At 40.7% G+C, this 22829-nt stretch overlaps 1 protein-coding gene across 5 annotated transcripts; it reads right to left on the bottom strand.

The window, feature by feature from the left end:
- Nucleotides 1-3007: 3007 nt before the first annotated feature.
- Nucleotides 3008-22587, bottom strand: LOC308385859 (protein NLRC3-like). 5 transcript variants are annotated; one of them, XM_080865048.1, is made up of 10 exons: nucleotides 22513-22587; nucleotides 19938-20075; nucleotides 19696-19812; nucleotides 16464-16542; nucleotides 13981-14209; nucleotides 12024-13824; nucleotides 11309-11482; nucleotides 9377-9550; nucleotides 4014-4060; nucleotides 3008-3841 (listed from the first exon to the last, which is right to left on the bottom strand). In XM_080865048.1, the coding sequence occupies exons 2-10, from the start codon at nucleotides 20024-20026 to the stop codon at nucleotides 3315-3317; spliced, it is 3237 nt and encodes a 1078-aa protein (XP_080721174.1). In that variant the 5' UTR covers nucleotides 20027-20075; nucleotides 22513-22587; the 3' UTR covers nucleotides 3008-3314. The 5 variants fall into 5 exon arrangements, with proteins under 5 accessions (XP_080721174.1, XP_080721177.1, XP_080721176.1 ...); XM_080865051.1 differs by lacking the exon at nucleotides 22513-22587 and having other exon boundaries at nucleotides 17296-19812; nucleotides 19938-19969; XM_080865050.1 differs by lacking the exon at nucleotides 22513-22587 and having other exon boundaries at nucleotides 16464-17431; nucleotides 18110-19812; nucleotides 19938-19969.
- Between the last annotated feature and the right edge of the window lie 242 nt (nucleotides 22588-22829).

Below are 22829 nucleotides of genomic sequence, written 5' to 3'. Positions count from 1 at the left end.
ACAAAGTCACAGAAGCTTCCAGTTTTGTTTGACAGTGTGTCGAACAAACCTGATGACACCAACTCACAGAAAGCTTCAAGTCAACCAAACACATCCAATCTCTGAGGGTTTTTTTCCAAGGCTGGAAGAAAACTAATGCCAAAATGAATTTTTGAGAAGCTGAAACAGTTTCATGTCTGTAATCATAAGGTAGAAATAGTATTTTCTGAAACACATTTTTTTCCTCCCCGGAGTGAGCTGTGAGCAATAAAGTCTCCACATCTTCTTGTTTTCTCATTTCCTTTATCTTCCAGACTTTCCAAAGATTGAAGTTGGGACCTTTTACAAGAACTATATTAGTTTATTCTGGTGTAAACTTCCTCAATGATCTGTATTTCTACAGCCACATATTCCAGCTCAGCATCTTTAGCTAAATCTTTGTGTGTTCTACTTTGTTAAATGAGTGCTGCACAGCCACCAGCAGAAGCATGAAGCCTATCGTGTCACAGTGACGTGTACCTATGAATAACAGGATCAAGTTTCATATTCAGCCATATTTCCTGCATAAATCAACTTTAATTAGCTTAGGTTATATACCCATTCAAATTTGATTTGAACCTGTTTCAATGATAACATACAATATTACTTACAACTTGTGATGGCAACAGATTAACACAGGTGAAACGGCCCCTGGCTAGATCTGGAATAATAATATACACAAAACAACCACTAGACGGCTTCAGAACAGAAAATGCCTAATTCCATCACAAGGCTTTTTGCTGTGATTTTCCTTTGAGCACACAAACACATCTGTCTTCACTTTCTCTGTTTTTGATGCAGCACTTTTTAAAATCATATGAATGAAACAGCTTCTAAAAAAAAAAAATATCCATCCTCAAATTCCAGCAGATTCTTCAACAGGACACTTTGTGATAGTTTTCATATTTCATACAAACTAAAGTGATACACAACATATGCAGTGCGATACACACATATTTCATGTGTTTGATAACCAAGCTGGTACCAACATCCTGCACCATGTTCTTGTTCAACATTGGAAAAACACAAGACTACTGTTACGTTTCGGTGTTGTCAGTGTTTTGTTTTAGGCGTGACTGTAATGTGTTTCCTGCTTTACTTTGAAAGTCTGTCTTATCTCAGTGTTTTCAGTTTACGCTTCCTTGTCTCGTCAGTTCTAATTTGCCCCAGCTGTGTTTCCCTCCTGTTGTCCCTTCCCTGATTGCTCCCTCTATGTATTTAAACCCTGTGTTTCAGTGTGTCATGGTCGCGATCTTCCCCCCCGTTGTAAATAGTTTGACGTCTTGTGTGTGGTGATGAAAATAAATGTCTTATTTTTGCTTTGATGTAAATAGGTGTCGATGCTTTCGTTTTGGGATTTTTGTGGAGAACCGTAGTAGTTTTTTTTGTTTTTTTTTTTATTTTTCCTTATCTTTGTTTTTCTGCGTTGCACCCCGGTTGCCTAGGCCGGGGTGTAACATATGGGGGCTCGTCCGGGATCGCTGGAGGGTCCGTGGGACCGCTCCAGCCTTCATCCGCCTTCGCTAGGAGGGTCCGAGGGACCGCTCCAGCCTTCGTTTGTCTTCGCTGGAGGGTCCGGGATCGCTGGAGGGTCCGAAGGAGGGACAGCTTCGGCCTTCGGTCTTCGCTGGAGGGTCCGAGGACCGCTTCAGCCTCCGTCTGTCTTCGCTGGAGGGCCCGGGGACCGCTCCAGCCTTCATCCGCTTTCGCTGGAGGATCCGAGGGACCGCTCCAGCCTTCTGCAGCTGGTGGGCTGCGTGTCCGTGTGTGCAGCTGGTGGGCTGCGTGTCTATGTGTGCAGCTAGTGAGCTGCTCGTCTGTCTTCGCTGGAGGTTCCGAGGGACCGCTCCAGCCTTCATCCGCCTTCGCTGGAGGATCCGAGGGACCGCTCCAGCCTTCTGCAGCTGGTGGGCTGCGTGTCCGTGTGTGCAGCTGGTGGGCTGCTCATCCGCCTCTGCTGGAGCGTCCGAGGGACCGCTCCAGCCTTCATCCGCCTCTGCTGGAGGGTCCGGGGGACCGCACCAGCCTTCGTCGTCTGCTGGAGGGTCCGTGGGACCGCTCCAGCCTCCATCAGCTTCGTCTGCCTTCATCCGCCTTCGCCGGGGGGAGGGTCCGTGGGACCGCCCCAGCCTTTGTCGTCGCTGGAGGGTCCGTGGGACCGCTCCAGCCTTCGTCCGCCTTCGCTGGAGGATCCGAGGGACCGCTCCAGCCTTCGTCGTCTGCTGGAGGGTCAGTGGGACCGCTCCAGCCTCCATCAGCTTCGTCTGCCTTCGTTCAGCCTTCGTTTGTTTTGATCAAACATTTCACTTGGGGTTACATGTTTGATTTTTGGGTGGGGGGAACTGTTACGTTTCGGTGTTGTCAGTGTTTTGTTTTAGGCGTGACTGTAATGTGTTTCCTGCTTTACTTTGAAAGTCTGTCTTATCTCAGTGTTTTCAGTTTACGCTTCCTTGTCTCGTCAGTTCTGATTTGCCCCAGCTGTGTTTCCCTCCTGTTGTCCCTTCCCTGATTGCTCCCTCTATGTATTTAAACCCTGTGTTTCAGTGTGTCATGGTCGCGATCTTCCCCCCCGTTGTAAATAGTTTGACGTCTTGTGTGTGGTGATGAAAATAAATGTCTTATTTTTGCTTTGATGTAAATAGGTGTCGATGCTTTCGTTTTGGGATTTTTGTGGAGAACCGTAGTAGTTTTTTTTGTTTTTTTTTTTTATTTTTCCTTATCTTTGTTTTTCTGCGTTGCACCCCGGTTGCCTAGGCCGGGGTGTAACACTACTTTCAAATCAGGATTGAAGCCTTTGCTGTTTATTAGATAAGCCATATCCATTATGATCCCTCAAAACAATGATATTCTGGTTATAACTGCATTTAAAATTATTGAGCCAATATTTTCAGCTTATACAAAACATTTTCAAATTATGAGCTTCCAACAATGAGTGAAACAGTAAGAGCATGTGGAGACTTTGGAAAAACCCCATTAAGAAAGAGAAATCAAACATTTGGATTCATTTTAATGAAAATGCAGAGGAGCTGGTTGTGAACTGAGCTTCAGAAAAACACAACTAACCAAAAACCAAGGCAGAAAAAAAACATATGGATCCTGGAATAATAGTATCTTACATCTTTAAATGACTGAAGAGGAAGAAATTTACAAGAAATCATTTAGAACAGTTTAAAACATCAACTGAATCCATGAATCTGAAAACGTGTTTCTGAGTGAAAGAGACAGACATGTACAGACTGAACTATCTGTTCAACAGACAGTGTTTCTCTAACAGGAGGACACTCTTTACACTCAACTCAGCACAGACACACTGAGGCACCCATAAAGACTTTTAATCCAGGATAAAGAGGTTCAGTGAATGTGGTGTTGAAGGTGTGGAGATGGATCAGAGTGTCAGAGGAGACTCTGTAGAAGGACAGAGTGCCAGCAGGAAAGTCCACGTACACTGCAATTCTGTTAGAGACGGAGGAGGAGGAGGTGGTGGTGGATACGAATTTGGTATCGTGACAAACATAAATAGGACCATCGTTAGTGCAGTACAACCTCCAGGAATGATCATTCTCTCCAAACAAACAGTCATTGCTGACTCCTTTCCTTCTTATTCTTCTGTAACTCACTGTCATCCAAACCTCTCCTTTCCACTCGACCTCCCAGTAACCGCGATCAGTCAGACCATCTCTACACAGCAGCTGATGAACATCAAATCTGTGTGGGTGATCAGGATACGACTGAACCTCCATCACACATGTCACCTTCCTGTTGTTGTCAGACAGTTTGAGGTTTCTGTGTACTGTGTTTGTGTCAATTGTGGGTTGACAGGAATCTGGTGGAGAGAACAAACACAATCCAGCTGCAGTTATTGATCCATCATCTGTTCACTGATTGACACTTTGATGCCTCCTGACATCAGAGATGTGAATGAGTGATGTGACAGTTTGAAGATGGTTGAATGTGTGCTGCTTTGTTTTCATGAATCACATTAAAAACACACTTACACTTCCTCAGACCTGGTCTCAACCACTGGACTCCAGCAGGCTCCACCCTGAAAGGAGGAGGGGAGTCAGACCAGCACAGTCTCTTTCAGCATGCACACATGGACATTACATGGCTTTCATACACATACTGTTAGACACTGATAAAAGAACAGTTCAACATTTTCACAAATGCACTTCAGTCCATAGGTGGATCAAACTGCTGATGATTTGGACTGATCCTGGACCTGTCAGCACATCACTGTATTGAAAGAAATATGACTGATTCAAACAGTGACCTTCATTATTGTTTAGCTGGAAAGGACACCTCCCTGTCTTTGGTGTCTTTATTGAGATTGTACATGTAAAACAAAATCATGGGTGAGCTCGCTTCAAGTCCTCCAAGTACTATTAATAGTAGACAGCAGGCATAAACACCAAACTGGAGAAATATATACAAAACAAGAAAAGGCACACATTGGGAATCTGTAATTTACTGTTTAATATGTAACTGTACTGAATGCTTGTTGTTTTGACGCAGGGTGATTATTTAAAAAAAAAATGCATTTGTCTTCAACCAAACTGTGCTACAATCAGTTTTTCTTGTTGCAATGGTTTATAGTAGAGGTATAAATATTACTTTTATTTTTAATCGCACAAAAGGACACAAGTGTGATGATGAAATACACACTACATCCAGGACAAGTTCTGCTAACAGAACTTTAGCTCTGTTAGACTCAAAAAAAACTTTTCTACCTGTTCATTTTTTTTAATATTAGAATCACTATGAAGTAGTGCTGTCAGCGTTAATCTCATTAAAATGACAGTAATGCCATAACCGTATTAACGCAGCAAATCTCTGTTAGCGAGTTAATGAAGATCGCCCGTGCTTGGGGCTGCACGGCGCTGGCGCGTTAATGAGCCAACAGAGTTAATGCGGTTATGGCGTTAACGTCATTTTAATGAGATTAAATGGCCTGCATTTGTATAGCGCTTTTCTAGTCCATAGGACCCCAAAGCGCTTTACACTACATTCAGTCATTCACCCATTCACACACACATTCACACACTGGTGATGGTAAGCTACACTGTAGCCACAGCTGCCCTGGGGCGCACTGACAGAGGCGAGGCTGCCGGACACAGGCGCGACCGGGCCCTCTGACCACCACCAGATTAACGCAAACAGCACTAAGCGCTAAGTAGCTGACCGCATTTCAGTAAGTTGCCAGTACTTTAAATTCAAAAAGCAGATCAACCCAGTTTATTTAAGTTGTCTTAACTTAGGAAAAATATAGTAAGCTGGAAATTTTGCTTCTCAGCGCAGAAGGACAAAATGATATGGTTTGAAAATGACATGTCACTTTCTTCCTGTCAGTCCACATGTTCATGGCACTTAGGTTTTTTTTTTTCCCAGAATAGGTTGAGCAAACCTGGGTTCAGCTGGAGAAGCTTCAGCTCAAGGGATTATTGTTGCAATTCTTTACACTGATTTGGTGAGTAAATGTTTACACTCATTCAAATTGTTTTTGTGCCTTCTCTAAGTTTAGCACCAGGTTTATCAACTTGCTAGTTAGCAAGTGTTAGCCTAGCGTTGCAGCTGCCCCTCGGCCCATGTTACTTAAAAATTAACACCACAGCTTTAAAAACCTTATACACAAATATCTCTCAGTGAAATTTTCTGTTGATTGTTTGAAAAAGAAAAGTCAGCAGCTACTAGATAAAAGCCCAGACTAAGCGTTTTTGGAAAGTGCAGCCATTAGGAGCAGGGCTTGTTTTCAATCCATATGAATTTTTACAACATAAACTCTAACCCCTGTATTTATTTTAATGCTTTGTTCCTCTGCTTGCTTCTTACTGTCTTTGGGGCTTGGACCATCACTCCCCAGATTACATCAAACTCCTGCAAGTCTAGAAAAGGAACTGTTGGACAGAAAGACATCAGCTGAGTAGTATGTATTTTGGATTTCCAATATATTTGTAACTATCAGTGACATTTATATTAATCAGGATGAACTTTAAATATACTTTAGCTCAACCTGTTTTTCTTATTGTTTCATTTGTGTTTTGGTTTGGGGAAGTTGTTTCTTTATTGATCTTTTCCTGTCTGTTGTTATTAGACTTGAGATATGACTGCTCTCTGCTGTTGCTGATGACTCCAGCTAATTCTTCAAGACATGCTGTGTAAGCAAATACAAACAATGACAGTTTGATCTTCATTTCTTTAAAGATCGTATCCCACAAACTTAGTTTAGAGGATCCACACTGTCTGCACTATAGATAGTGAAGTTTTTGAGCAATGAAATTTGTTTTGTTCTCAAATGACTCTGTAGATCATCAGAATGAAAAGTTATTGGGCATGTTGCATAGCCCTTTTAAAAATATCCTTTCATGACATTATTGTGTGTCGTGGTTGGGGCCTCTCAAGCGGGACATTGCATGTCCCTCTCTGTGATCACCATGAAGCTGTCGGGCTTGGACAGCCATTAGATAGTGGAGCCGCCAGCTCTCACTGGAGTAAATCACAGCTGAGTGGAGTGGCAGAAATAAGAATCACCACTTCTAAATCTTTAGCCATGGTCCTCAGTAGGGATGGGTACCAGTATCCGGTGCCATGATGGCACCGGTTCTGACATAAACGGTAGTAACCAGACCGAAAAGCAACGCACATTTCGGTGCTTTATTTCGGTGCTTTTTTTTCCTGAGATGTCATACACTTTGAATTCTAGCCAATCATTTTACATTTCTGAGGATAGTAGGCGGGTCCAGGTACGTACGTTCTTTTAGAGCAGAGCTACAGATTAAAAATGCCCAAGGCGAAGCGGTCAAAAGTCTGGCTGTACTTCACAGCAAAATATGCAAACTCGGCAGCCTGCAACAAGTGCTTTAAGGTGATACTGTGATACTGTCAAAGGAAGTAACACCTCAAATCCGATGAAACAGCTGGCGACGCATAGTGTTTTTTTTTTTTAAAGCCGAGAAATGCGCCGTATTTGATAGCTTGCTGCAAGAGCCGTGCACATCTACTGCGGGTGTGGTGCCTGTTATCGGACCCGGAGTTAGCAACAATCCCCCAAAAACCTGAAGAGTAGAGTCCTGGCCCCTAGCCCTGCCAGTGTAGCAGAAATGATGACGGATGATGATGGCAGCAGCAGCCGTTCTTCTCTGGGCGAGTAGCTTAATGTTGTTCGTGTATAATTTACGTTGAGTAGGCTAACCACGTTATTACATTAATGCATGTAAGGTGAACTAGCAAACATCATCATAGCTACATGCGGCTGTCTTCTTGTTTGATGGCAGATACTCCCTTCACCCTGGCCAAAGAGGCTAAAATGACCAAAGAAAAAGTAGAAAACAGTTAAACATGAGAGGTTTTTGGACAAAGTTTGTGTTTTTTCCATTGTTTAAGCACTGCTTCCAGCCAAGAGTCATACCATATATGCCCCATAGCTGCGGAAAAGGCTAACATTGTTATCTTTTTACAAAAAAACAGCTGAACATGAGAGGTTTGTGGACAAAGTTTGTGTTCTCCATTCTTTAAGCACCGGTTTGAGCACCGTTTAAGCACCGGCACCGTTTCAAAAGTACCGGTTTGACACCGGTATCAGATAAAACCTAAACGATACCCATCCCTAGTCCTCAGACAGAAAATGGTGGAAAGCCCACTCTGAATCAGGGATGAGTTGCTGCCCCATGTTGAGGAGGGTTTTGTTCACAAGTTAGCAAAGAGGGAAACGATAGATAGACAGAAGGCTGCAGCGGCCGCTGTTCCAGTCTGTCATGGTGAAGAGTCATTCAAGAAGGGCTCAGAGTAGGGCTGGGCGATATCGCCTAAAATTCATATCTCGATATTCTTTAGCTGGATGGCGATAAACGATATATATCTCGATATTTTTTTTAAAGCCATAAAGTATGAACAAAAAGAAAGTTCTTAGTCAAAGCTGTGTCCCAAATCTCACACAGGCACTTTTATTAACATACATGTTTATGTACATGAAAAATTACTCAGAAATAAATTATCAGCATTTATATGACTTTTTTGCTTGCAGGCCGTTAGGAGAGTTGAGGAATGCCCCAGACATCACAGATCTCTCTCATTTCTGCTGTCAAACCTGCATTTGAAAAGTTTACTAAAGGGCTGGGCCCCCATTTGGGGCCTCATAACATATACATATAGGGCCTTGGGAGTGGGCATGCTATAGGGCGTCCAGAGGATGGTCTTTGTACTCCACCCCACCTTTGGCGTTGGTGCCCACCTCCTAACATATTGAGGGTTTTCGGTAGGGGCCGCGCTGACACCTTCTGCTTTCTGGCAGCCACCTGCTGGTGGCTGATTTACTTAGCCATCGGTGTGTTTGTGGTACTTAGTGTCCGGTGCTCCTCAGCTCTTTTGGTGGCATGGTTGCCCCTCCAATGGTCCTTCTTGGGCTCTCGTGCTCTGGGGGGCCTCTGGATGTCAGGGAACTGGATCTGCTGCATGCCTGCTTCATACCCTGAAACAGGCATGCAGGGCAGGGCTATGGCTCCCCACACTCTCTAGTAGATTGTTACATTGAGAAACCTTTTGAATACAAGTGCGCTCATGCACACAGGTGTACACATGGATGTTCACAGACACAAACTATCTACCTTGGCTGCTACCTCAAAGCATATTGTGCACTGTCAGTCTTGTGTGCTGCACACTAACATTCGATATTTATTATTTACAGTTACTTAGACTTATTGAGGTTGTTGGTGTGGTATTCCTACCCCTACTGTGGTATTCTCTTTTTACTTGTTTTCTTTTTTTCCACTTTCAACAGGATATCCACTGGATTTCTTGTCTTTTCTCATTGTCCATCTTTACCTCTGTTTTTCTTTCTCTCCCTTTCTTTCTCCCTCTCCTATCCCTCAGTCATGTATGTCCAGTTTGTAATGAAATTTAATTTAATTTAATTTAATTTATAATAAAGACCAATCAAGTGGACCAATATGGCAAACCATAATGATCCACTTGAAAAAATAGCATCCTTTTGGCCATCAGACAATAATTCTGATTGCTAAATTACCAAACGGTACAGCCAAAAAAAAAACCAAAAAAAAAAAACTTGCTTTGAAGAAACCTCTGGCAGATCCAAAAAAAGGGTTGCCACAACCAGTTAGGGTGAGGAGAGGAAGATGGATGAAAAGAAACACATTGGAAGAAACCAAGAGCTTAATAACACCTCATGATTAGCTGCAGAGAGTGAAAAGAGGTGAAAGAAGAAGAAACACTTGGTGTAATAGATATAGGTTTCCTCTGTGTGTGTGTGTGTGTTAATGTAACATCTGCATGAAACAAACACAGATTAAAGAATTAAATTATTTAAAGTTTACAGCTCTTCCTCCTCTATCAGACATTATTCCCCTACCTGAGAGTGTCCAGTCTCCAGCGTGGATCTTTCAGTCCAGCCGACAGCAGCTCCACTCCTGAGTCTCCTGGATGGTTGTAGCTCAGGTCCAGCTCTCTCAGATGGGAGGGGTTTGAGCTCAGAGCTGAGGCCAGCGACCTACAGCCTTCCTCTGTGATCAGACAGCCTGATAGACTGTAGACAGGCAAAAAAAAAATCCATCTGTGAATACTGCATACAAGGATTGTTTTATTGTTTTTCTTATTTCCAAATTCAGGGACATCCATTTGACCTAATAGAACTATTGTTTCAAGTTTAATTACCTAAATCTCTTCTTGGGAACACTAAGAACCACAAGTAACCTTGCACTCTAAAAGTGAATATGTTATTATGCTTTCTTTATGGTCTGATCATTCAGGATTTTGTGAGAAAATTATTTTAATTAAACTCTGAATTTAAAAGGAAACCACTTAATAGAAGATATTATAGGAGAATATGATCTCTCTTTCATTGCCTCTGTCTCTGTAATCTCACCACAGTAATTTGGAGCAATTGAAAACTTCTGTGGGAGCATTTAGAAAATAATGACTACAGTCAAAGTCAACTTCAAAGTAACAAATGCTCAAACCATTTTTTCAACATCACTCTGAGAGAAAATGTTTTCAATTTTAGCACTATTGGTCAGATGAAAGAAAGAACCAGCCACAACTCTGCTGTCCTTGGCACCATTGTAATGTATTACTGGTCCCAAGCCTGGATATATAAAGAGGTTTTTCATCAAAAAGGTCATCTGGTGCAAAATTATTGCCAAAGCATTCAGATGATCAAGTTTTTTGATCAGGTTTTCCCCAGAGACCTCAATTAAGTCAATGTTGCAGTTTCAAATTTGTTGTTGTGTCACCTGCGCCGGCCCCGGAAATACTATAGTCACTGGAGATAGATAACCAGATACAGATAACCAATAACCAGAGGGTTTTTTTATTTATTACATTTTTTTCTACTTGGAGGTTGTGTCACAGAACAGGGAAAATTGAATTGGTGGTTTATAAGAAGTTTCTGTTTTAGGCTACACTTCCTACTTTTCCAGGAATATTTTCAGGACAGTAATGTACCTAGTAGTGTTGAAAGAGGCAGATGAATAACAAAACATTTGACACTGAGCAGTACAGCAGCAGTGACACAACTGGAGAAACAGAGACTATAGTGGTAGTGATATACTAAGAATTTAATTTGAAACTGTGCTCTCAAAAGCAGATATAGATCACAGTATAATATGAGTCACTATGTAAAAGTTTGAAATTAATTGAGCTGAAAGGTTTAAGCTACACAAAACAACACTTTACTCTTCTTGATGCATTCTCAATCATACAGGAAAGTAAATCTCCAAAAGTTGATTCTGTTCATCTGGACGTAGCGTTTTGTGGGAGAAACATTTCGTCACTCATCCAAGTGGCATTTTATTGATTTATTTAGTTTATTTAGGTTTCCAAAGTTATTTTTGTATTATTTATTTATTTATTTATTTATTTAATTTAAGGAAGTCAAAAAGGATAGATGAGGAGATGTGGAAAATTCTCATCATGTATTCATCCAGAAACTATTTCACCAGGGTGTAAGGGTTAACACAAATAAATCAAACCCCTAAATAAAAGGTTTGAAGTACATTTGCTGCAATCCTGTATGAAACAATTTGTAACAATGAAAATAAATTGATATGTTATGAATCCAAAATATCTGAAATCTCTCAACAGACTGGCGCTAAAAAGCATGTTATACACACAGGTTCATACTCAATTTTTTTAATGTTATGAAAAAGAATAAATGAATTAGTAAATCAGAGGCTAACATAAATATGAATAACAGCTAAATTTTGAATTCGACAATGTTGTTGTTTGATCAATACTATAATCCAGATCATAAACCTAAATTAATGAAAAAAGCTTTAATCCTCACCTGAGAGTTTTCAGTGAACAGCTTGGATTCTTTAATCCAGCAGACAGAAGCTTTACTCCTGAGTCCTGCAGGTCATTGTTACTCAGGTCTAGTTCTCCCAAACTAGAAGACAGGGAGCTGAGAACTGAACGCAGAGCTTCACAGCTTCTGTCTGTGAGGTTACAGCCAAACAATCTGCAAACCAATTTAATTTGTGATGAAATTAAATAACTTATTTTTAACTTACCACCAGAAAAAAAATGTCTGACTCTGCTTCATAAATAACAATACAACTCGTAGATCAAGCATAAAAAAAATAGAATTAGGTTTGAAAAAGCACAGTTACACCTCTGTATCCGTTAAGCAAGTAGAGAGCTAGTACTTTTACTGATTATAGATCAATAACCACTGACACAGGCATACTTTCTAAATTAGAATACCAGTGATTGCTGTTGCCTGATACAGTTCAAAATAATTATTAATTATCACATACTGAACCCCCGATGAAACCACCATTCATCATCTGTTGGAAACAAGGTGCTTTAGCTCACTGCAGGGATTTTTATCATTTTCTTTTCATTTATATTAGTTTTTGAAGAGTTAAAGAAAAGCTCTGGGTCCACTTTGATAAGGGTTAATTCCACAAATATTTCAGAAATCCTAAGACTTCCAGATGCAATAGACCATAGTTGCATAAACATTTCAACAATAAACGTGTATATAGATGCATACATACAGAGCTTTGTTGGAGGCTTTGACCACTGGCAGCATTCTCTGAAGAGCCTCCTCTGAAGCAGAGTATTTCTTCAGGTCAAACACATCCAGATCTTTTTCTGATGACAGTAAGATGAAGACCAGAGCTGACCACTGAGCAGGAGACAGTTTTTCTGTGGAAAGTCTTCCTGATCTCAACGACTGTTGGATCTCTTCCACTAGAGAATGATCATTCAGTTCATTCAAACAGTGGAACAGATTGATGCTTTTCTCGGCAGACAGATTCTCACTGAGCTTCTTCTTGATGTACTGAACTGTTTCCTGTTTGTTACTTCGTGTCTCTGTCAGAAGGCCTCGTAGGAGAGTCTGATTGGTCTGCAGTGAAAGACCCAGGAGGAAGCGGAGGAACAAGTCCAGGTGTCCATTTGGACTCTGCAAGGTCTTGTCCACAGCACTCTGGTAGAAGTGTCTCCCTGCAGATTCTTCTCTTCTTTCACACATCTGGGATGTAATTACTTGTTCTACCAGCAGATTGACCCCAGAGTTGATGACGGTCAGATGGACATGAAGAGCAGCCAGAAACTCCTGAACACTCAGATGGATGAAGCAGAACACCTTGTCCTGGTAAAGTCCTCTCTCCTCTTTAAAGATTTGTGTGAACACTCCTGAGTACACAGAGGCTGCTCTGATATCGATGCCACACTCTATCAGGTCTGATTCATAGAAGATCATGTTTCCTTTCTGCAAGTGATCAAAAGCCAGTTTTCCCAGAGACACAATCATCTTCCTGCTCTCTGGACTCCAGTGTGGATCTGTCTCAGCTCCTCCTTCATACTTGACCTTCTTCACTTTGGCCTGAACCACCAGGAAGTGGATGTACATCTCAGTCAGGGTCTTGGGCAGCTGCCCTCCCTCTCTGGTTTTCAGCACATCCTCCAGAACTGTAGCAGTGATCCAGCAGAAGACTGGAATGTGGCACATGATGTGAAGGCTTCGTGAGGTCTTAATGTGGGAGATGATGGTGCTGATCTGCTTCTTATCTGTGAATCTCTTCCTGAAGTACTCCACCTTCTGTGGGTCAGTGAACCCTCTGACCTCTGTTACCCTGCCAAGACATTCATGAGGGATCTGATTGGCTGCTGCAGGTCGTGTGGTTATCCAGAGACGAGCAGAGGGAAGCAGTGTCCCCCTGATGAGGTTTATCAGCAGCACATCCACTGAGGAGGACTTTCTAGGGTCAGTTAGCATTGTAGTTTTGTGGAAGTCCAGAGGAAGTCGACACTCATCCAGACCATCAAAGATGAACACAACCTGGAAGTCTTCAAAGCTGCAGATTCCTGCTTCTTTGGTTTCAGTAAAGAAGTGATGAACAAGTTCCACCAAGCTGAACTTTTCCTCTTTCAGCACATTCAGCTCTCTGAAAGTGAATGGAAATATGAACTGGATGTGCTGGTTGGCTTTGTCTTCAGCCCAGTCGAGGGTGTATTTCTGTGTTAAGACAGTTTTCCCTATGCCAGCCACTCCCTTTGTCAGCACTGTTCTGATTGGTTTATGTCTTTCACGTGAGTCTTTAAAGATGTCTTCTTGTCTGATTATTGCTTCTAGACTGTCTGGTTTACTGGATGTTGTTTCAATCTGTCTGACCTCATGTTCATCGCTGACATCTACAGTCCGTCCCTCTGTGATGTAGAGCTCTGTGTAGATCTGATTCAGAAGGGTTTGGTCTCCTGCTTTAGCGATCCCCTCAAACACACACTGAAACTTCTTCTTCATGTTAGATTTAAATTCATGTTGATGCCACTGGAAGTTCCGAGTGCAGGTTCCTTAAGGACCCAACACACACACACACACACACACACACAAATCAAGGATTTATCAAGTGTACATATTTTGAATGTATTTTTGTGTTACTTGAAATATTGTTGAATGTTTTAGCACTTTTTTTCAGAATGTTTTTTTATTTAGAGAATAATTCTCACCTCTCAGCAAACACTCAGCGAACTTATTCTGCTTCATTCTCTTCAGGAAGTCCACTGTAATCATCACAAATGCTTCTCTGCTGCTCGTACTCTGTTCTTCATCCACACTCTGTAATACAGCCTCATCCTCACATTGACTCTTAAAACATTGTAGGTCATCTGGACTCAGACCTGTCTGGATCTTCTTCAGCTCGTTCTTCACAAAAGAGATTATTTTGTCCTCCAGCATCTGGAACAGAATATTTTATGAAATACCCCAAAACCTTTCTCACACAGGAGAAAAACAAAGAACATAGAAGGAGGTGTGTTTCTGGAAATCTGTTTAATTAGGCTCAATATACACAATCCCTCAATGAAATTCAAACCCTGGTTATCTAAAAGAAGTGGGAAAAGGTAAAATCCACATTTTGTCAGAATATTTTCCATATATCTATCCCTTTATATTGTTGTTAAAGATAAATGTTGTGTAAACATGTCAAGTTAACAAGTTATGTCTCATGTTCTTCATAAGAACATGTCTCTCACACACACAACTATAAGGATTCTCTATCTGCAGCTAAATCTGGATATTATGGAACATTTATCAGATCTGGTGAAACGAACAGTAGAGCTCTTTTCTCAACTATAATAGTATCTTTCAGCCACCTGAAATTTTCCACCTCAGTTTTATTGCGCTGTGCAGTGTAATACCTTCATGCCCTTTTCAGTACTATAATTTTTACGATCCCACAGCATGTGGCAGGTAGTCCATATAGTACATTGTATGTCCATACATTGTTATTCAGAGCTGAGGAGCCTAGATGTTTCTCTTGATAGTGCCCTACACTTTGAAATACTTATCAGTATTATTACTTGGTGATCATATTTCCAGCTACATAATATTAGTTATCATTTCTCATTGATAACACTACTGCTATTCTTGCTCTAGGTAATATTCCATATGGATTATTATAATTTTATCCTTTCTAGATTATGTGAGTACAAGAAAACAATTATTAGAATATGATGTGTTAAATTTGTTTAGATCAGAGGAATAAGGAAGGATTTGTCTGTGTGTTTCAGTTTGGCTTAGCTGTAGGCTTGTGAGTGTGTGTAATTGTTTAGAGGGAAAGGAATTTATTGACACTGGGGGTCTGCTGTCATAAAAGGAGACAGGAAGCTACAGTTGGGGATTGCGGATGCTGATGCTTGTACCTTTAATAAAAACTCATAATTGTTATAAACTTAGAAGTAGGTTTGCAGGAGACTCTCCACCTTAAATGTAAATGTAAATGTAAGACAACAAGAGGCCAATGGTCCAGTGGATGCAGAGTGGGAGTCTCAGTGTTTGTAATATGTTAACTCTGTTTTCTATGTTGTGTAGAGGAATGTGGTGTAGCTTAGGTGAGGAGATTACTTTTATGACCGACAGGAAGTCACGTACACAGAGACACACACAGTGCTTTGACTGTTACGACGCACCCACACCTACATGCACACGGTACGCGCACACACAGGCACTCAGGTGCTCGTGCATACACACACAAACACAGAGTTTGCAGTACACCATGGGGGTCTGTGTTTCACAGACAAAGGAGTGAAGATTTGCAGAGGGACACCGGCCTTGCACATCTCCCCTTCTAGAAGATGCATGCTTAAATGAAGATGAATAAAGATGAATAAAGGTTTTGTGAAAATGACTACTGAGTTCCGGTGCTGTCTCTGGATGCTCGAGGAATAAAAAAGAACCAGGGTAAAACTGATTTCTCAACAGTTTCCACACAAATATCTCCATAGACTTCAGCTGGTGCAAAATTCAGCTGCTTGTGTCATTAATAGAACGCATTACTACTGCTCTTCAACCATTTCACTGCCTTCCTGTGAAATATCACATTGATTTTAGATTCTGCTTCTTATTTCAAAGTATCTCCATAAAGTCACACCTCCATATCACATCTTCTGCACAGCTCCACTCCTTCCCGTACTCTGACATCATCCTCCTCTGCTACTGTTATTTTCCCATCTGCTCAAATTACCCTCCAGTACTTTCAGCTGAGTGTGCACTGGAACTTTCTTCCATGCCACTTTCACAACATTGGTTTTCTCCCTATATTTAAAGTAGCTTTAAGACACCTTAGGCCTTAAGACATCTTTTTAAACCTGCCTTTTCTGATTAATGTTATGCAGTATTCACTGCAATACTACCAAATACTATGTAGCATTATGTAGTATGTTCTCTTCTTCTTGAAAAAGTAGCCATACTGTCTGTTATTTAACTGCTTGTAAGGTGTACTCGATTCTTGAAAGGCGCTTCTTAAATAAACTGTTTTGTTGTTGTTGTTTTTTCTAAAATACTAGATGCTAGATATTTGCCGATGTATTTGTAGTGGAGGCAAAAATCTGACCATAGCATTCTGTTCAGCTCGCTCTACCCTCTGAGCCAGAACCCAGCAAGAATATGTCTGTCAACAGAATGTAAAAGTAGTTGTTGCACATGTACACACCATAAATATAGAGTCCAGGTGTGTCTGATGCTTCTGGGAAGACTGACCACTGGGAACCTCTGAGCTCTTCTGGTCCACTCTGTGGAGACATCATAAAGAATCAGAATAATACAACAAAACATTATAACCTAAAATGCAACCTGCTGGTCCTCTGCACTAAAAAGAATATGAAATTTTAAAAAAACCCAAAACAACAAAAAACAAAAACAAAAAAATAAACCTCTCACTTAATAATACGTGAATTATGAGGTTATTTTACATGACATGATGTCTTTGTCTGACACAAAAACATCATGTCAGCTCTCTTATCTTATAATTCTCTTGTTATCTGAACATTAACAACATGCAACTCCAATAACTGTGCACATCCAAACCCTGATAACAAAAGCTGAACAGTGATTTCTGGTTTTGTAAAAATCCTGTTAACAAAAAATGACTATTAATAATTATGAACAGCTCAGTATCCTCATAGAATATGCAATAAAATTATGAAATCTTTACCAAATATTATAGAGAACCTCAGCAGTCAAAGACAGCAAGAAGAGTACCATTGATTCCAGTGTTTTTTGTATGTCAGAAATGCAGTGTAGAATGTCGCGGCAGTTTAAGAAATTGGAGGCGTAGTATGTTACTGATGGTAGCCTTTGTTACTTTGGTCCTAGCTCTCTGCAGGTCGTTCTGGGATTTTTGTTCCCTGTTCTTGTGACTTCACCCCCACATGGTGAGATCTTGCGTGGAGCCCCAGATCGAGGGAGATTATCAGTGGGTTTATATGTCTTCCATTTTCTAATAATTGGTCCCACAGTTGATTGCTTCACACCAAGCTGCTTACCTATAGCAGATTCAGTCTTCCAAACCTGGTGCAGGTCTACAACTTTTTTTTCTGGTGTCCTTGGACAGCACTTTGGTCTTGGCCATCGTGGAGTTTGGAGTGTGACTGACTGCTTGTGTCATGATTCACTGCGTGGCTGGAAGGAAATAGAACCTAAAAGCAGGGACTCAAACGCGGGGAGGGATGAACTGAAAATGGCAGTATTATTGCTGGAAAAAACACACTGGTACTAAACTAAACACAAGGAGCTATAAACAAGAAACTCAAATCAAAAACCCAAGACACGCAGGGGGCTACACTGGGAACACAGGGAGCATGGAGGTGACACACAGCGTGAGGGGACGACGCTACAACAAATGGAGGTGAGCACAGACAATAAATACAGAAGGAGAACAGGGCAACAGGGAACAGCTGGGAGACACGGCTGAGGGCACTTAGACACAAGACAAAATGGGGAGGACACAGAGACGGACTGGAAGGTGAGACAGAACATGGAGGGGCACGAGAGAGCACAATCACGACAGGATGAGGGAAACACTGAACATAAGGAGTGGACACAAGGCACAAGAACTCACATAACTGTATAAACTTAGACACAGAGGGAGACACAGGGGTCAGCTACACAGAGGGAAATTACTAAACAATCAGGGAACTAAACTGGGACCACAAGAAACTAGACCTTATAGAAATAAACTATAGACTAATAGTGATGTGTTGGTTGCGAACAAAATGGCTCTTAGAGCCGGAGCTTTGACGTGAACGACGCGAGCCGGCTCCTTATTGCGAGCCGTGGGTTTTTTTTTCCTTCTCTCACCCTCTTTCTCGCACCTTTTTCCGCTTCACTCCGCATGCAAGCCTTGTGCTTTGCGCTGGGCAGAGGGGGGAGGGGCGGTAGTTCCACACGCAGTAGCACAGGGAGAGAGCAGGAGGGAGAGACAGAGAAAGAGAGCCAGGGACAACAATGTCATATTACAAAGGTATAGTAATCATCCACAACTATTTTCAGTTGCAGATGATAAAGGATTCAGAAAGTTTATTCATGCAGGCCCATATGACAGAGAATGTGCATCTTCTTTATGTTTTCATATTTTAATATATATTTAATTGTGTTGTGGTTTGCAGTGTTTTGTGTTGTTTCACTTTAAATTTGTTTAAAAGGAAAAAGCTGAAAATTTAAATAGTTAAAAGTTGAACTGTGAATAGTTGGTTTTTGTATTATATGAATATTTATTACATTTTATGTGGAGTGAATAAATAAAAGTATATTTACGGTGGCCCCTAGAGACAAAGCACGTACAAACTCCAAAACACGTACAAAACACAACAGAAGTGCTCCAGGATGCTAGGCACAGTGCTGAGCTTTTGTTATCTAGAGGTTACACAAGCCAGGAAGTACCAACGACCTGATTTGGTGTGTGGTGGTAACAGGTAAATAAACATTTTTTTAAATTATTTGAATATATATGAGTGCTTGTGTATAAATACACAAACAATACACATATGCTTTCAATTGTGTAATTTAAGTGATCTAGGTAGCTCTGTTTTGAAGTTCAGTTAACACTAGAAATGTGCTTTGGAGTTTGTGTGTGCTTTGTCTCTAGGAGCCAATGTATATATTTATATATAAAGATATATAAATAAAACCATTTATTTACATTAGTTATTACTTTTGTGCATATTTTTATATTATTGTTAATAATAAACTAATTAAAGCAACAAAACAACCTGAAGAGCCAGTTCGGAGCCGAAAGAGCCGGCTCTTTTTAGTGAGCCGAGAAATCCCATCACTATAGACTAACAAAGAGCACTTAATACATAATTCATAATACAAAGCAACAAAAACACCGGAACTCAAAACGCAAGGTCAGAAAACCCAGGTTTAAGGTTGTGTCTTTTATACTGATAAAGAGTTCAAACAGACCAAATACTTATTTTCCACCATAATTTGCAAATAAATTCTTTAAAAATCAGACCATGTGATTTTCAGGATTTTGTCTCTCATAGTTAAGGTGATGAAAATTACAGGGCTCTCTCAACATTTTCAGTGGGAGAACTTGCACAACTGGTGGCTGACTAAATACTTTTTTTCCCCACTGTATATAATCTCTCTCTCTATCAAACTATCAAACTCTAGATCTCTATCAATTAATAAACTATGGAGCAGCAACTGTCTGTTAATTTCAAAACAGTTATTACTGAGAAATGTATACATCTTCTGCTGGAACTCGTTTAATTTAAAATGACTGATTGTGGGTTTTCAGTTGTTTAAAACCAAAGGCTTGTTTTTAAGAGACAGTTTAAATGAGATTGAGGGAATGACCTGTTTGCAATGCAGTTAATATCCAACAACATCAATCAATTAAGTCAGGTCTCAAAGAGTTCATGTTACTAACAGCTCACCTCTCTGCAGCAGACAACTGCTGGGCTTTAAAATGAATGGAGTCGCTCTTTAATGACACACAGGTGGCATCGGGTTCTTTTCCATGTTTATGTTTTCTCCCACGTTTCCGTCTTTTCCTGGGAATAATTGATTGATTGATCATACTTTATTCATCCCGAAGGAAATAATGATGGAGCAGTGATGTGAGTGCTGAGCTGTGAGTTGGAGAAGAGTTATGGACTGTTAGAGATGGTCATCTCACCTCTGAGCTTTGGTCTGGCTCTCATTTTCCCCAAACAGAGTGGGTTTAGAGGGAGGGACTCCCTCCTCTCTGTCCTCACACTGATCCATGCTGCTGAATTCACGTCCACATCAGCTCACATACACTTTCTACCTTCACCTGCAGAGGAAACACAAATCATTCATGTGCACATCAACTGAAATCCTCCTTTCCATCATGTGTGCTGTCCAAATATCAGGTGTTTCTTTTCTGCTTCATCTCAGTGTCTGCTGAATGCAGTCAGACAGCAGTGTGAGGCAGAGGAAGCCATTAGCTGCTCTACTTCTACTATCAGTCCACTAGATGGAGACAAAGCACACACGAAGCATTCACTGACACACACTGATTCACTGTAAATAAGAAAAATAAGTGAGTCTGTCTCTGTAAGTGTGTTAATGTGGACAGAAAACGAAAGGAGACAGGTGGAGGCAGATTTTCACAACAAGAGGAGGTTTTTTTGTTGTTGTTGTTGTTGTTTTTTTTCTTACTGTGTAGCTTTAACTTCAATTGGAGGAGAAGAGTAAGAGTTTAAGAGTTAGAGCTCTTTCTCCAGTACTTCCTCATCTGTAACCGGAAGGTCGCCGGTTCGAGCCCCGGGCTCTCTGTCCTGGTCGTTGGTGTCCTTGGGAAAAACACTTTACCCTACCGCCTACTGGTGTTGGCCAGAGGGGCCGATGGCGCAATATGGCAGCCTCGCTTCTGTCAGTCTGCCCCAGGGCTGCCCTGGGGCTACAACCGTAGCTTGCCTCCACCAGTGTGTGAATGTGAGAGTGAATGAATAGTGGCATTGAAAAGCGCTATATAAATCCAATCCATTGTTATAATTACTTTCTATTGAAGCAGGTCCACTATTTGTAACAAAGGATTTTTAAACAGACAGAAGCCAACAGATTTAATTTAGTTCTATACTGCATCTAAACATCCACTTGCACTGTAATTATAAAGACCCCCGACCTCCAACCGCTGTTCACACTATAACTGGTTATGGTCAAAAAGATGTGTCCACCTAACTGCAGTTACTGTGGAACAGCGGCCGAGCTCAAACTGCAGTTAGTGTGTCAGTGAGCAGCGGCTCCTCTCCGCCTTCTCCACAGACTGACAGAGGCAGCAATATCACTCTGGTTTCAAATGATTAACAGATCAGTCCTGTGTTTACTGCCATGGAGCTGACACATGCCATACATGAATCCTGAAATCACACGAGTGTACTCACTTTTTTTGCCAACAGTTTAAACATTAATGGCTGTATGCTGAGTTATTTTGAGGGGACAACAAATTTACACCATTATACAAGGTGTACATTGGGTACTTTACATTGTATTAAAGGATCATATGTTCAATGTTGTCCCATGAAAAGATATAACAAAATATTCACAAACATATGAGGGATGTGCTCACTTTTTGACAGACTGTAAATGCAGTTTTTTACTGTCTGTGTACAAACTGATCTTTGAGTCTTGCTTCAGACTGGATTTAACTCTGTGTGTCTGTGAGCCACACCTTTATGTGTTCACTCCAAAAAAATGTTGTCTAACTGCTCAGACTCAGTCAGAGTAAAGTTCACACAGTGATGTGCACTGTTGGGGTTGTTATTCAAGAAAATCATTACTCTATTACACAGAACTTCTTGCTTTTCTTTAAAAAAGTCATGCAGTACAGTAGTACTTGCTCTAGTAAGTAACTACCTGTCATATTCTGTTCCTCAGGCCAAGGGGTCTATGAACCAACTGCTCTTACACATTTTTAGATCTGGGCTCTAAAAATCTGCTCACTGGCTGCCAGCTCTAGTTAAGCAGGATATCTTTGCTCAACTGAGGTTGTTATAGACATGCTAAAGAAACAAATCTTGACTTATTTTTCACTCAGATATACTGTGACATTTAAATGTTAAAAACGTATTTTTATTCGTGGTCTGCAGGAATAACCTTATATGATTCAAAGTTCAAATAAATCCTTTCTATCCTCTGTCTTCTATGGAGAACAAACTTAAATATCAGACTTGTGTTAAATCTGATTTAACCTTTAAGATAGACATGATCTCCTTCTGGATCTCAGAGCTAAGCTTCTGGTCCTGGGATTTAAAACAGCAAAGCAAAACTGTCAATCTTCAAGAGTTATGTGCAGATATTAGATACAGAAGGACTGAGAACACAAAGTGAGCTGCTTATTGAGAGGAACTAGAACACAAGTAGAACACAAAAAGCTCTGTCCTCTGTCCTTTAATATATTCATGAGAAACAAAGCTGCCTCAAGTGATGTGTGGTGTTTTAAGTGAAGGAAACGCTTTTCAGTGGAAGCTTAAACTAGAAAAACTAGTAACTCTATGCAGTAGAGTTTCAATTTGAAGCACACCTGATCTTTGTGAAGCAGTAACAACATGTTATTTAACAGAGCTGAAAACACTATCACAAGCCCAGGAGTTTGTATGATTTACAGTCCAATTCAAATCAAACATCTGATTTATTGTATGTTATGTAAATACAAATGTCTCAATTCACATTCTCCTCTTAAAGTTCCTAAAGACAAATTCTAAAAGGAGGAAACAAAGCAAACTTACAGTTTCTTCAAACACAAATACCAACAACAAGCTCCACTCCACATCCGGACACTAAACACGGAAACACAGGTGAGCTGCTTACTAGAAAGAGGCGGGACTCCACTTAAAACAGGACAAGTAAGGACAAGTATGTGTTTTTCACTGAGCAGATTCAGCTTTTTTTAAATAATGAAGTGACTTTGTGTCTTTCTCCAAATTCCTAATTATCAGTAAAGTTCCCTGAAAAATACCTCAGCGTTAAAATCAACATAGCTTAGTACTGATACAAAAACCTCCTTTTGATCGCTGTCATTCAAAATGATCCAAACTGTTTCTAA

This window comes from Rhamphochromis sp. 'chilingali' (genome assembly GCF_963969265.1).
Source record: "Rhamphochromis sp. 'chilingali' genome assembly, chromosome: 18".
Taxonomy (NCBI): domain Eukaryota; kingdom Metazoa; phylum Chordata; class Actinopteri; order Cichliformes; family Cichlidae; genus Rhamphochromis; species Rhamphochromis sp. 'chilingali'.
Note: the sequence above shows the minus strand (reverse complement) of the source record. Positions and strands in the feature narration are given on the sequence as shown.